The sequence below is a fragment of the Myotis davidii genome, unplaced genomic scaffold (genome assembly GCF_000327345.1).
Source record: "Myotis davidii unplaced genomic scaffold, ASM32734v1 scaffold148, whole genome shotgun sequence".
Classification (NCBI taxonomy): Eukaryota; Metazoa; Chordata; class Mammalia; order Chiroptera; family Vespertilionidae; genus Myotis; species Myotis davidii.
In genome coordinates this window covers 913,874-926,596 of record NW_006299479.1, presented here as the reverse complement: position 1 = coordinate 926,596, position 12,723 = coordinate 913,874, and the positions used below count along the sequence as shown (strand labels likewise).

Sequence of the window (12,723 nt, the reverse complement as noted above, 5' to 3'; positions counted from 1 at the left end):
TGCAGCTACCCCGTGGGATTCCAGCCCCTGCCGGGAAGGGAGACGTCAGCTTCGGAATGAAGCATCATCCACTAAAACTATGGTCACAGGCAGGATCTTCGTTTTTATTCCTAATACATTTCCAACTTTCAGAGGGAGACGTAGGCGTGCACATTCCTTGCAAGAGTCTCCCATTTTGGAGCTCCGTGTTCTGGTCCCGGGGACTTTCTCACCGGCTGGGCTTGTGTTCCTCTATAGAGAAGGAAGCCTGGTGGGATGAGCACGCGCCTAGGAGAAATCCCAGGCTCTTCATTGAACCAGACCAGGCATCTTACCCTGAGGAACACTCCCGTTTGCTTCTCAAAATCTCATTTGCATTCTGAGAGATGTCATTCAGACTTCCTTGTCTCATTCCCAAAGCAAAAGTTATAATTATGCAATGAGCGGCTTTTGTCCAAAGATGCTTTCTTCTTTGTATCCCAAAGGGTGGGGGATGGAGAGGCGTGTGAGCTCTGCCCATGAGCGGCTCTGCCCCCAGCCTTCCCCCAGCAGCCTGGGAGCAGCAGGTGTGGAGGGAGTCTCTGTCCCCCCAGCAGCCTGAGAGCAGCAGGTGGGGAGGGAGTCTCTGTCCTCCAGCAGCCTGGGAGCAGCAGGTGTGGAGGGAGTCTCTGTCCCCAGCAGCCTGGTAGCCTCTTGCATGCCCCCTACTAGGGATCGAGCCCCAAACCCACGCATGTTGCCCAGGACTTCTTGGTTCATAGCTCAACAATCAACCACTGAGCCACACCGGCCAGGTGAAAAGCTGTATTTTTAAAAAGCTCTTCAGGGAATTCTGACGTGCGTCCAATGTGGGACCTTCCGCCAAGGTTCCAAAGTCCTGCCTAGACTTTGCATATGGAAATAGAGACGCCGCATTCTAAATATGTTATACTATTTCCTTAAAATAGCAATAAATGCTGTTTGAGAATTTAGCAACACATAGTCCCCCTTAGCAGGAAAGCAAAGCCCCGCTAGAGGACTTTGGACAGATGGCACTTTGGTCAGGGTCCTGCGTGTCACAGTTCAAGCCTCACCTTCTTTCTGTGCTGCCTCCAAAAAGTAGCTCCTTCGATCAGTTCCCCGCGTTGGCGGCCAGGTCACCGCGGGGACACTGCTCTGTGAGGTGGGGTGAGGAGGTGAGGAAGCAGCAGCCCATGGGAGGCATGGGAGGCCCCAGTGAACCTGCCCATAAACAGAGCCTTGAGACTAAAAAGTGTGTCAACAGCACCACCTGGTGGCTGCCTCAAAATAAACTAATTTCTAGGTAGTTGGCATGGTTACCTGTATGGCTGAGCTTAGCAAAATAAAGTTTCCTCAAAGTTATTGTTCCCAATGACCTCTTTCTTCCTTTTTTAAAAAATTTTATCAGTTACAGCTTACATTCAATATTATTATGTATTAATTTCAGGTGTGCAGCATAGCAACTAGACGATCAGTTACGTTACAGAGTGGTCACCCCGATATTACAAGTACCCACCTGGCCCCAGACATAGTAATATATTATCAACCATCTTAGCAAAATAAAGTTTCCTCAAAGTTATTGTTGCCAATGACCTCTTTCTTCCTTTTTTTTAAATTTTATCAGTTACAGCTTACATTCAGTATTATTCTGTATTAATTTCAGGTGTGCAGCATAGCAGCTAGACGATCAGTTACGTTACAGAGTGGTCATCCCGATATTACAAGTACCCACCTGGCCCCAGGCATAGTAATATATTATCAACCAAATTCCCTATGTGTGATTTACATCTCTGTGGCCATGCTGCAACTACCTATTTGTAATTCTTAATCCCTTCACCCTTTTTCATCCAGCCCCTCCCCCACACACCGACTCTTTCTTAAACGTCATTCATTCAGCAAACCTATTTGAGGACATACCACGTGCCAACTTCTCATGGAGTACACAAACTAGTGAAGAAATAGAGACAATTCATAGATAAACCAATAAGTATAAAGAATGTCTGAATGGGAAGTGCTATTTACAGAATGAAGAGGGTGATGCAATTGTGTGGCTACATCAGGATGGGTCCTCAAGGAAGTGGTGAGATCTTAATGAAGAGATGGGTCTCCCATCAGAACCTTCTAGGCAGAGAGAACAGCTTGTACAAGGAACCTATGATGGGAACGGGCTTGGTATAAAGGGGAAAAGAAATGGCCAGTGTCGTCTGAATTCTAAGAGAGAAAGAGAGACACAGAGAGAGGCAACAGAGAGAAATCAGGGCTAGGTTGCTAGATTGAAGAGTTTGGATTTAATTGTAAGTGCTATTGGAAGAGTTTGGATGGGGCAGGTGCCAGGACAGGGAGAGGGAGGAACGGTGCACTGACTCAGCAGTACAGCAGGTAGCTCCCAAATGACCCACAGGCCATGACGCCTTAGGATTTCACAAATACAACAGGACCTCAGCGGTGGGCGGGGCTCCGAAGTTTACTCCAATTACACACCCGATGACTCAGTCCCGCCTACCATGCCTTGCTCAGTGTTACCCTTTGTGTCCACCATTTAGGATCCATGAGAACAAGTCTAAGTTCTTTCCCTCTGAGAGCGCTGCATATATTTAGGTTGACTCTCCTGCGTATCACTCCCTCCCACGCCTCCTCTCGTCACTGCAATGGGTCACAGATTAGTTGAATATGTTGCTGAGTCACCCAGGAGGAGCTGGAGCAGGTGAGCAGGTACCTTCCCAGGTGCTAAGGAGGTCTTTGGACAAGCGTCACATTCTCTAAGATAGGGGACAACTGTGTCCATCTCTGCAAGGTGGAAACATCCCAGTTGCCCTGGCCGGGTAGCTCAGTTGGTTAGAGCGTTGTCCCCATATGCCCAGGTTGGGGGGCTCGATCTCTCGTCAGGGCAATACAAGAAGCAACCAGTGGGTATGCAAATAAGTGGGACAACAAACCATTGTTTCTCTCTCTCTTTTTCAAGTCAATAAATAAATAAATAAATAAATAATGTTTTAAAGGAAACATCCCAGATAGCCAAAAAGATTACCTTAAAATAAGAGGTGATGGTATTAGCATGCTATCCTGGACTACTCATTTTCAGTGTCACAAAATAATTTTTTAGTTCAACATTGGATGCTTTTGTCTAGCCCCTAGGAAGCTACCCTACATGTTTTAATTGGTTAGTTTATTCTTTTGTTTTAAATATATTTCTTTATTAATTTCAGAGAGGAAGGGAAAGGGAGATAGAAGCATCAGTGATGAGAGAGAATCATTGATGGGCCGCCTCCTGCACACTCTACATTGGGAATCCAGCCCACATCCTGGGCATTGTGCCCTGACTGGGAATCGAATTATGACCTCCTGGTTCAAAGGTCAACGCTCAACCACTGGGCCACGCCGGCCTGACTAGTTTATTCTTTTCTTTTTTTTTTTTTAATTTCAGAGAGGAAGAGAGAGATAGAAACATCAATGATGAGAGAGTATCATTGATTGGCTGCCTCCTGCATGCCCCCTACTGGCGGAGATCGGGCCCACAACCCAGGCATATGTCTTTGGCCAGAATCAAACCTGGGACCCTTTAGTCCGCAGGCTGACACTCTATCCACTGAGCCAAACCAGCTAGGGCTAGTTTATTTTTAAGTAAAGATTCATAAAAAAATCAGAAGAGTCCAGACTGCCTCTGGCACCCTCATAATCATAAACTCTGGTAGGGAGAGAACCACGCCCCACCACGATCAGTGTAACTCTCTAGCTAAGTGGCATCGAGAGGACCAGCGAGGGAAAGAAGGGCCAGGCCACCAGGAAGCCCAGAGCCGTAGCAATGACCTTCAGAGTTCTCTGGGGTCTTAGAGTCCCAGACACTTTACCCTGAGGGGTCTGGGTAACATCAATGAGGTCATTTCCTACACATCCATCAACCTCCTTTAAAACTCGTATCACTTAGAGAAGGAGATGATGCAGGGACTGACTCATATAGGCTTCCCTGCATTCCACCAGCCCTTGGTACCCAGATTACTGCGTATATTGGCTGAAAACTATTCAAGCCTTATGTTGGTCTTCTCAGGAAGAAAAGGGTATATTGCATCTTGTCAGGCCCCCACCCTCACATGCACTGCGGGGTGGGTCTGAGTGTGGGGAGAAAGTCGCTCCTGGACACATGGATCTCCATTCCTTTCCTCCCAGGAACTCTCCTTCACTCCTTTCCAAACACTTTTCAAAACTGACCTCATTGAACAAGAAATTCTGACTAATCCCCGCAGTGCCTAGTCGCGCTAGCTGGTGAATGTAGATACGCTCAGACTACTTGTTTCCCTTTGGGGGCCAGCGACCAACACCAGTGTCCCGAGGTGCTTGTCACACAGGACAGCAGACCGGACAAGCGGTGCTGGCTTCGTCCACCCGCTGAAGGAAGATAACCCGCTATATTCCAGCGCCCAAGCCCAGGGTCTCCCAGCCCCTGCTTCCCATCGCTACCCGGATAAGAGACCCCCTCGTTCATTCGTTCAACAAGTACCAGCGCACACGTTATGCTAGAGTGCTGTTTAGAGCATAGGGTATTCCAGTAAACAGGACCTCATCCTGTCCTCTTGGCGTTCACGTCCTAGAGGAGATACGGACATTACACATCACAGAGGAAGTGGATGGAGAGCGAGGGGAGACGCTGCTTCAGAAGGTGGTCAAGAGAAGTCTTTTCAGCCTGGCCGGTGTGGCTCAGTGGTTGAGCGTCAATCTATGAACCAGGAGGTCACGGTGCAATTCCCGGGCAGGGCACATGCCTGGGTTGCGGGCTGGGCGCCCATGTATTCTCAGGCAGGTCACATGCCCGGGTTGCAGGCTGGGTGCCCATGTGGGGCGTGCAGGAGGCAGCTGATCAATGATTCGCTCTCATCATTGATGTTTCTCTCTCTCTCCCTCTCCCTTCCTCTCTGAAGTCAATAAAAATATTAAAAAATAAAAACAAAGAGAAGCCTTTCCTAAGCAGTTGACATCTGGGCAAAGGCTAAAAGCGAGGAGCAGGCCGGGTAAACGCCTGAGACCCGAGCCTCGTGGGGGAGGACCGTCAGGGGGAAGGCTGAGGCGGAGTGTACGGGGCGGAGCGTACTTGGCATTTGCAGAGGAATGAGGATCCCAATGAAGCTGGAGTAACGGGAAAGGGATGGGTGGAGTATTGACTCAAGCAGCACTCCCGGGCACCCCTGCCCCTCGCAGGCCTTCCTCCATCTCTCTGGACCTGGAGCAAGACACTCTCTCTTTTATATTCCGAAGCCTTTCTCCAAGTTGTGATCAGAAACATTTGGGTGCAGGGCCAACGTCCTGCCACCATGTAGAACACCCAAAAGTGACCCCTCGCCAGGCATCTGCCAGCCCTCCACGGCCCTGGATTATTCCCCCCCAGACACACTCCACAGAACTATTCGTTGGTCCTTGATCTTGTCTCTGGGGGGCTAGCAGTCTCCCACGCTCGGACATGATTGTCAATAATCAAGGTGCGTGGAAGGAGCTGGGTGCAGAGCCAACGGGCATGGCAGCCGTCAGTGCAGCCACCCCCCCACACACACAACCAGGTCAGCTCTCCTCCCGGGCACTCGGCAGCCCGCACTGCTCTTGCCCCTTCCCTGCGGTGGGGCAGAGCCTCGGGACCAGGTCCGGCTAGCGCGCTCTGAGCAGGGACAACGCGTATCACTTCTGGGCGACAAGATGCACAAGGCCATCCAGTGCTCCCCGCTCGCCACAGCGTCCCAGGGACGTGTTCCAGATGCCGTACCTGACGGTTGGGGAGCCACCCTCTGCCGAGGCTGCATGGAAGACGCGTACCCCGGAGTCCCCTGCGCCTGCTGCAGATTGGATTGAGCAGGAGACACCTTCGGGGTGTGTGTGTGTGTTAAGGTACTGACATTTGGGTTGGCATTTTGGTGACGTTGCTGCAGCATGAACCCAGACTGTTCTGATCGGGAGGAATCGACTTCCCTGTTTTAGGGGTTCACGGCCTTTGAAGGTCCACTCTGTGCAGCAGCAGAGCAGAAAGCAAAACCGCAGGCTCTGGATTCAGAGGGCTGGGCCTGGACCTCATGCTCTCTGTAGCAAACGTCTTGCCATCCTCAGCACACGGTGCCCTCTGGCTCTCATCCCTGCCAAGTTCATTGATGTTTCTCTTTCTCTCTCTCTTCTCCCTTCCCCCACACATCAGCAAGCCCATCTTCCCTAACTCACCACCTGCCTATATGACCTTTTCATCAGTTATCATCATCATCGGTCACCACGCATTCTCTGGCCTCCACTTAATAAAAGCAGCTAACACAGTGGGGGGTGGGGGGGTGGCTTTGGCCTGAATCCCACCTACCTGGGATATGAACTCAAGCACGTGCCTTCAATTTCCTGGGCCTTGGTTTCTTTATCTGTACAATGGCAACAAAAGCAATAATGCTACTTTGCATAATGGTTAGGAAGACTGAGTTCCTATTAATGTATGTAACACACTTAGAATAGCCTGAATAATTGGTGGATAAATTAGTACGGTTAGCACTGGTAGTTATTATCAATGCAATCACCACACTCTCTCCTCCCGATAAGTGTTTTGCTTGAACAGATCGTGAATCAGGAAAAAAGTGTGTGTTTAAGGATAATGGGAAAGCCCTGACTAGTTACCGTAAGTTTACCAATGGAGAGCCAGAGTGATCTCACCTGCAGGGAGCAACTACCTCAGCAAAGAAGGGTCTCTGAGAGGCTCAATGCCCATGGCCCTGAGCTGCAGTCAGCAGGCCAATGGAACGAAATGGAGAGAACATCTTTAACCTGGAGCGTGGGCATTGCTCAGTGCTGTCCTCAGTGCTATCCACATAAAGATTTCCGTTCCCAATAAGTGTTTTGCTTGAACAGATCGTGAATCAGGAAAAAAGTGTGTGTTTAAGGATAATGGGAAAGCCCTGACTAGTTACCATAGTTTTACCAATGGAGAGGAGAGTGATCTCACCTGCAGGGAGCAATTGTATCAGCAGAGAAGGGTCTCTCAGAGGCTCGATGCCCATGGCCCTGAGCCACAGTCAGCAGGCCAATGGAACGAAATGGAGAGAACATGTGTAACCCGGAGCGTGGGCATTGCTCAGTGCTATCCACATAAAGATTTCCGTTGAGTAACTGCAGCGTATTTTTATTTATTTTTTAAAAAATGTTATTATTGATTTTTAGAGAGGAAGGGAGAGGGATAGAGAAACTTCGATGTGAGAGGAACATCTTTGATCAGCTGCTTCCTGCACTCCCTAGTAGGGATTGAGCCCGCAGCGCAGGCATGTGCCCTGACCTGGAATCCAGCCAGTGACCTCTTGGTTCCTAAGTCGATGCTCAACCACTGAGCCACGCCAGCCGGGCACCTGCAACATGTTTTTAGAAAGCAGGGGCTTCCCTAATGCTGAGTCATGCTGCGTCCCACTGGGAAGTCTCATGTCAACCCCTGAACCATGTCTTGTATCTCTCCTTGCCAAGGCTCTTCCTGCAAAAAGTACCTCAACTGTGTTAAACTTCAGCTTTGCAGGAAGGTTAATTCGACTGACTAAATTCTTGGTGATGTAACTGCATAAGCATCATCTAACCCTTCTTTAACTGCTGTGCGGTCTTGCACCATTTCAAAGTACAAGTCCCAGCTACCTTGAACGGGCACTTGCTCTCCGGAGGAGCCCTTTAGAAACATGGATTATCTCACTTAGTCCTCCAAGCTACCCTACGCAGCAGCTCTGCACCCTGGCCTCACCCATGAATTAGGAGAAACAAGAGTCAATCAATGTTGGGGAGTCAGTGCAGGAAGTTGGACTGTGATGGGGAGTTGGTGCTACTTCAAAATGTGCCTTTCAGCATAGCACCAGATGATTAAAATCGCCAACCCCACCACTGCACCTGTCGCCAATCACTTAAGGATGCACTTTAAGAGGCATGTACTACATGCTCATCAGGTGTGACGGAAATTTGGTGATGAAATAGTTGGCAATAGAAATGAGAGGCCAAGAAAATCCAGTAGAAGACACAGTGGGAATGTCACCCACATCTTTTCTTCAATCCCATCTGAGCAGTTTCCACAGGGACACGGTTAGGTTTGGGAGTGTTTACCGAGGGCGGGTGTTACGTCTTTGCTACGGTCTGGAGTGTGGAGTGCAGGCATGTAAGCAGGGCTGGCTGCCCAGTCACCTGGACCACAGGCAATATCCCCTATTTCTGGCAAAAGGGGAACACTCTAATACTTTCAGAATGAAGAACGGTTGGTAATTTATGACTTCCAGTAAGAAAATCAGTGTTTCCATGGCTTCCTATCGAAGAGGTGTGTGTTTTCCCTTCCCAAATTCCTGGTTGATATGGAAATGTTTCCTTTTTGAGAACCTGGCACAGGAAAGCGCTCAGGAGCCCGCCAGGCAGCTGAGCTACTCCCTGCACTTGCCCGACTCACGCACCTTGTGTGGCTTGGCCACCAACCAGCTGGCCAGCGGGGAGCAAGTGGAAGAGGTGGTTCTTGTCTGGTCCCTGCACTCTGATAAGCAATCAGGATCCAAGATGCTCTGTGGGAATCAAGACACAGGCCTGTTATTCAGAATCCCGTCTGGAGGATCCTGAGCTATGATGCCAACTGTTTCCTGGGGGCGGCCAGCTCTGAGCCAGGCGGCGGTAGGAGTTCCAGGGTTCCCCAGGGCAGCCCAGTGAGATTGAGTCCTCTCAGCTCCAAGATCCTGTTTGACCCGGGAAAAATCACCCCATCTAGTTTGTTATTAATCCATATTAGGTTAAAAAGGAAGCACACACAAAGAAGTCTGTTTTAACCTGAAATAATTTTGTTGATATTTTGAATTGCGTTCAAGTGGGACATTTGCTTGAAACCACAGAATTCTCCGTCTGGATGATCATAGTACAAAAACCCTTCTCTCCCCCCCCCCCCCTCCCCCCGCCCACAACTTCCCCCCCGCCCCCAAACCAAAACAAAACCCCAAACCCACAACTCAGCTTCAAATGAGTTTTAAAGAAATGAGACTCTAAATATTTACATATGGATCGAGAAATAAATCACAAAACTATTTACAAAAATACACAAGCCGTATATGCAGTAACAATTTACACGGGTTCACAAAAATATTAAAACATTAAAAAAAACCCCACTATATAAATTAAAATTAAGGAACTCAAAAGTGTGGTCTACAACGTCCTAGGATGCTTCTCTCATGCAGGTCATGGTTGAAAAATCAGGTTTTGCTACCTCAGAATCTACACTGTCAAACCACCATTTTAACCTCTGAACACTTGACAGTACGCATCGGACAAGGCAGAGCACTCGCACACTGCGTGTCTTGCACAGTTAACACACCATCCCTGGCGTTTCCGGCACACACAGCAGTGACAGTCACATGCCTCTAACCTCTGGGAAGTAACCTCCTGACATACGCTTGCTTTCATCATCACTTCCTTACACACCCTGCTCAGGTAACACTGGATGGGTGGTGGGCAGGGCAGGGCAGGGGACAGACGTGTGGCCTTGGCAGGCTCCCTTGTTAGCAGAAGGGGCAGATTTCAAATTCACATTGTGTGCATCCCCTGCCGCCTCCTATGTGTGAACCGCCTCTCCACCCGCTCCACACTGTCCAGATGAGCCCTAGAATTTTCAACCTGACCCTAACGTTTCCTAAAAATGCTCTCTGTCATTATAAACATGTGCAGGCCTCCCCGTGGGGCCGTCCAGGGATTGCGTTTTAAAAGGAAGCCGAAGACAGTAAGCAGTAAGGCTCAGATGAAATTTAGTGACAAGAGAATGGCGCCTCTGGGGCTGTTAGCAACGTCTCCGGCCAGACACCCGGGGAATATTGATTTCGATCCAACCATACACACTGGCATCAGGATCTTGCCAAAGATAAAACCTGGAGAGAGGATTATGAGAATCCCAATAGAAATATGGGTTTGATGCATAAGGCAGCTCCATTTCCTTGATCAGAAGGCTCCACGCCACCATTGGAAAGGAACCATCCTTCATCACACTATCTGGGAAGTCGCACAGGCGGACTAGACTGAGGTAACCTGGCTCACAGTGATTTGCCATCCGATTTCTACCCGACGGTATTAGAAAGGGAAAGACACAGGCAACGTCCCCTAAATAACAAACTCCGAAGTTAAGGCTGTTTCTACACACAGGAAGTGAAACAACGCTAGACTGTACCTAGAGTTCGTGTTTCACACTCATACCGGTAATTTGAGTCATTTTTTTCTGTAATCAAAATATTTACCTGATATTTCTGAGCCCATAGGACACGAGTAAAATAACTGCTTTGAGGAATTGACCGTAGTGTTTATAAAAGACTTCCGGTCGCAGGAGAAATTGTGTGACCACAAATCCACGAATATTAAGACTGGACGGAGGGATTTTTCAGCCACGCCCTTCTGGACTCACATCCCTCTAAATCCTTTTTCTTTTTTACTAAAAATAATATATATATATTGCTTTAGGAGAACAAACGGTGTGAAATGTTTTACCAGGATGACACTTTACCAAATATTGAGGGGGGAAAACTGTCATTAAAGCCATTTATGTCCTCACCACAGCAGCTCTCTCCAATGACCATGCTGCCGGGAGAAGACAGGGCCGTGTGATCCCAAAGGGCAATGGGCTGCCTACTTGATAAGAAGATGGTTAAAGTAAAAAATAAAATGAAACCAGCGCCGTCTATTCACCAAAGACCAAACTCCTGTCACAGCACCTGCGGTTCGTGTACCGAGCAGGGGCCGGCCAGGCTGCCTAACGGACGCTGGGCCAGGCGGGTCTGCACCTTTAACGGGAAGGCCTGCGGCCCGCAGGCCTCCTCACAGATCGATCTCAGGGTTTCTTCTACCAGGATCCTGACGGAATCCCTCGGATCAATTCTGGGGGTACAAAGGAAAACCTTACAAAGTATGTTCACATATAAATCAACGTGTCATTCTTAAAACTTTATTTCTTTGCCTAAATATAAACCCTTAAAATGCAGTCACACGTGTTTTTTGTTTGTTTTTATTAAATAAAAAAGGAACGGGCATGACTCCTAATCTTTATACAAATTCACAGCAATCCGTAGCAGCATAAATTTAGCCTCTTCAAAGATTTCTTCCTTTGCTCTAAATACAAGTTAATTCCAAGTTTTATAAAAGCCAGAGCAGCGACCATCCAGTGAATGGAATGAAAGCCCCCAGGGGTGGACGTATAAAAATCAAGTGTTACTAAGAGTCCTGGAATGAAATGACAATCGAAACGCGTCCTGGTAAAGGCAGGACTGCCTCGCTCGCCTGGCGCGCGCGATCGGGGTGAGTTGAGAAAATGCAATTGCGTTGGGCTGGAGAGGTGCCTAGTCCAACTCGAATCGGGAATGACTGCAACTCTCTAAAGAAAGTTGCGGGTGCCGGGCACGTGTAACATGCCCACAGAGTTATCAGAATGGTACCGGGAATGCTGGTGTCGATGGCAGTTACAGTAGACTGTGACAGCCGAGGGAGTGAGCAAACAGCACGCCATTCCTCAGGGCAGAAACGTAACCGCCCGGGATGCCCACGGTGAAACGGGGCTGTGTACTGCACTGTTATTGCAGGTTTACGAACAGGTACGACATAGCTACTTTAAGGACCCCCAGGAAACTTGCAGCCAGAAACAGAAATTAACGTGTAAGCTTGCCATCATGACCAATTGTGTGTTTATCTCGTCAAACCATGCTGGGGGTCGTTTCCATTTTTAATGAAAAAAAAAAAGTTGCTTTAGGGAAACAAATGGTGTGAAATGTTTTACCAGGGTTACAAGTCACTAACTCTTCTTAAGAGAGATGGTAACTGAAGGCAGAAGGGCACACGGGAAGCAGGGACAGAGCGCTCTGGTGCTAACAGCGCCCCCTGGCGCCCACCTAGAATGTCTGACTCTGCCTTTGACCATGCCTTCCCCTGGGATCTGAGCCTGTTCTTCCGGGAGCTGAGACACACCTCTGAGGAACAAGGATGCGCAGGACATGGGGCAGCCTGGGCCTACATGGTTTGACTCCTTACGATGACTCTTTACTGCACGCTTAGTCTTACTTCCTGTATGTTTTGGTCAGAATCTGCTAAATGTTCAACTGACTTAGCTGAAGGATCAGGGGTTTTTTCTGTTGGAATTTAACACAAAGACGGGGAGAATGACATGACAACTGGGTGCCAGCTGGAGCCAGCGACACGGGCCCTGGAGATGTCGGTAGGAATGCAAAAGGAAACGGATGGCAACTGCTCTGAAATACACGGGCGACACCAGGAAGGACAAAGCCACATTCAAACGCAGGTCCAGGCAGTCCTCAGGCTCGCACGGATGCGCGTGAGGTGGCGACAGGCTCTCTCCGAGGTTGTCAACACCGTGCTTGACAACCACTCAGCTCTCGTCTAGTGACAAAGCGAGTCCTTAGAGGCGGAAATGGAACAGGAAGGGGAGAAGGGTGGCGATTGATTTTTCTTACTATGTTTTGTTTTTGAATGTGGTTGGGGGGGGGGGGGGGGGGTGTAGCTTTTTTCTTTTTCTCTTTTTTAAATCTTTTTGGTTACTGAAAAAAATAGAACAGTCCACTGTCCAGCAGAGGCTGCTTCAACTCTATTGCTCTCGGGGCTCATTCCGCGTGGACCTGGGTTTCGGGGTGCTGCAGGGACAGCTCCGCGGGCAGGAAGGCGCCCTGCCCCAGCGCGGTGGCGTAGGTCCTGCTCTGCGGGTGGGCGAAGCCAGGGGGCAGGTAGGCCCCCATGGCTCCTCCCGAAGCCTCC

At 49.1% G+C, this 12,723-nt stretch overlaps 1 protein-coding gene across 1 annotated transcript in view; it reads right to left on the bottom strand.

Annotated features, from left to right (window-relative positions):
- Positions 1–10,966: 10,966 nt before the first annotated feature.
- Positions 10,967–12,723, bottom strand: part of ARHGAP32 (Rho GTPase activating protein 32) — a 104,460-nt gene continuing 102,703 nt past the window's right edge. The window contains 2 exon segments of the mRNA XM_006775092.2: positions 10,967–12,714; positions 12,716–12,723. The exon segment at positions 12,716–12,723 is cut by the window's right edge and continues 1,479 nt beyond it. Coding sequence (XP_006775155.1) covers positions 12,573–12,714; positions 12,716–12,723 — 150 coding nt within the window. The 3' untranslated portion in view covers positions 10,967–12,572.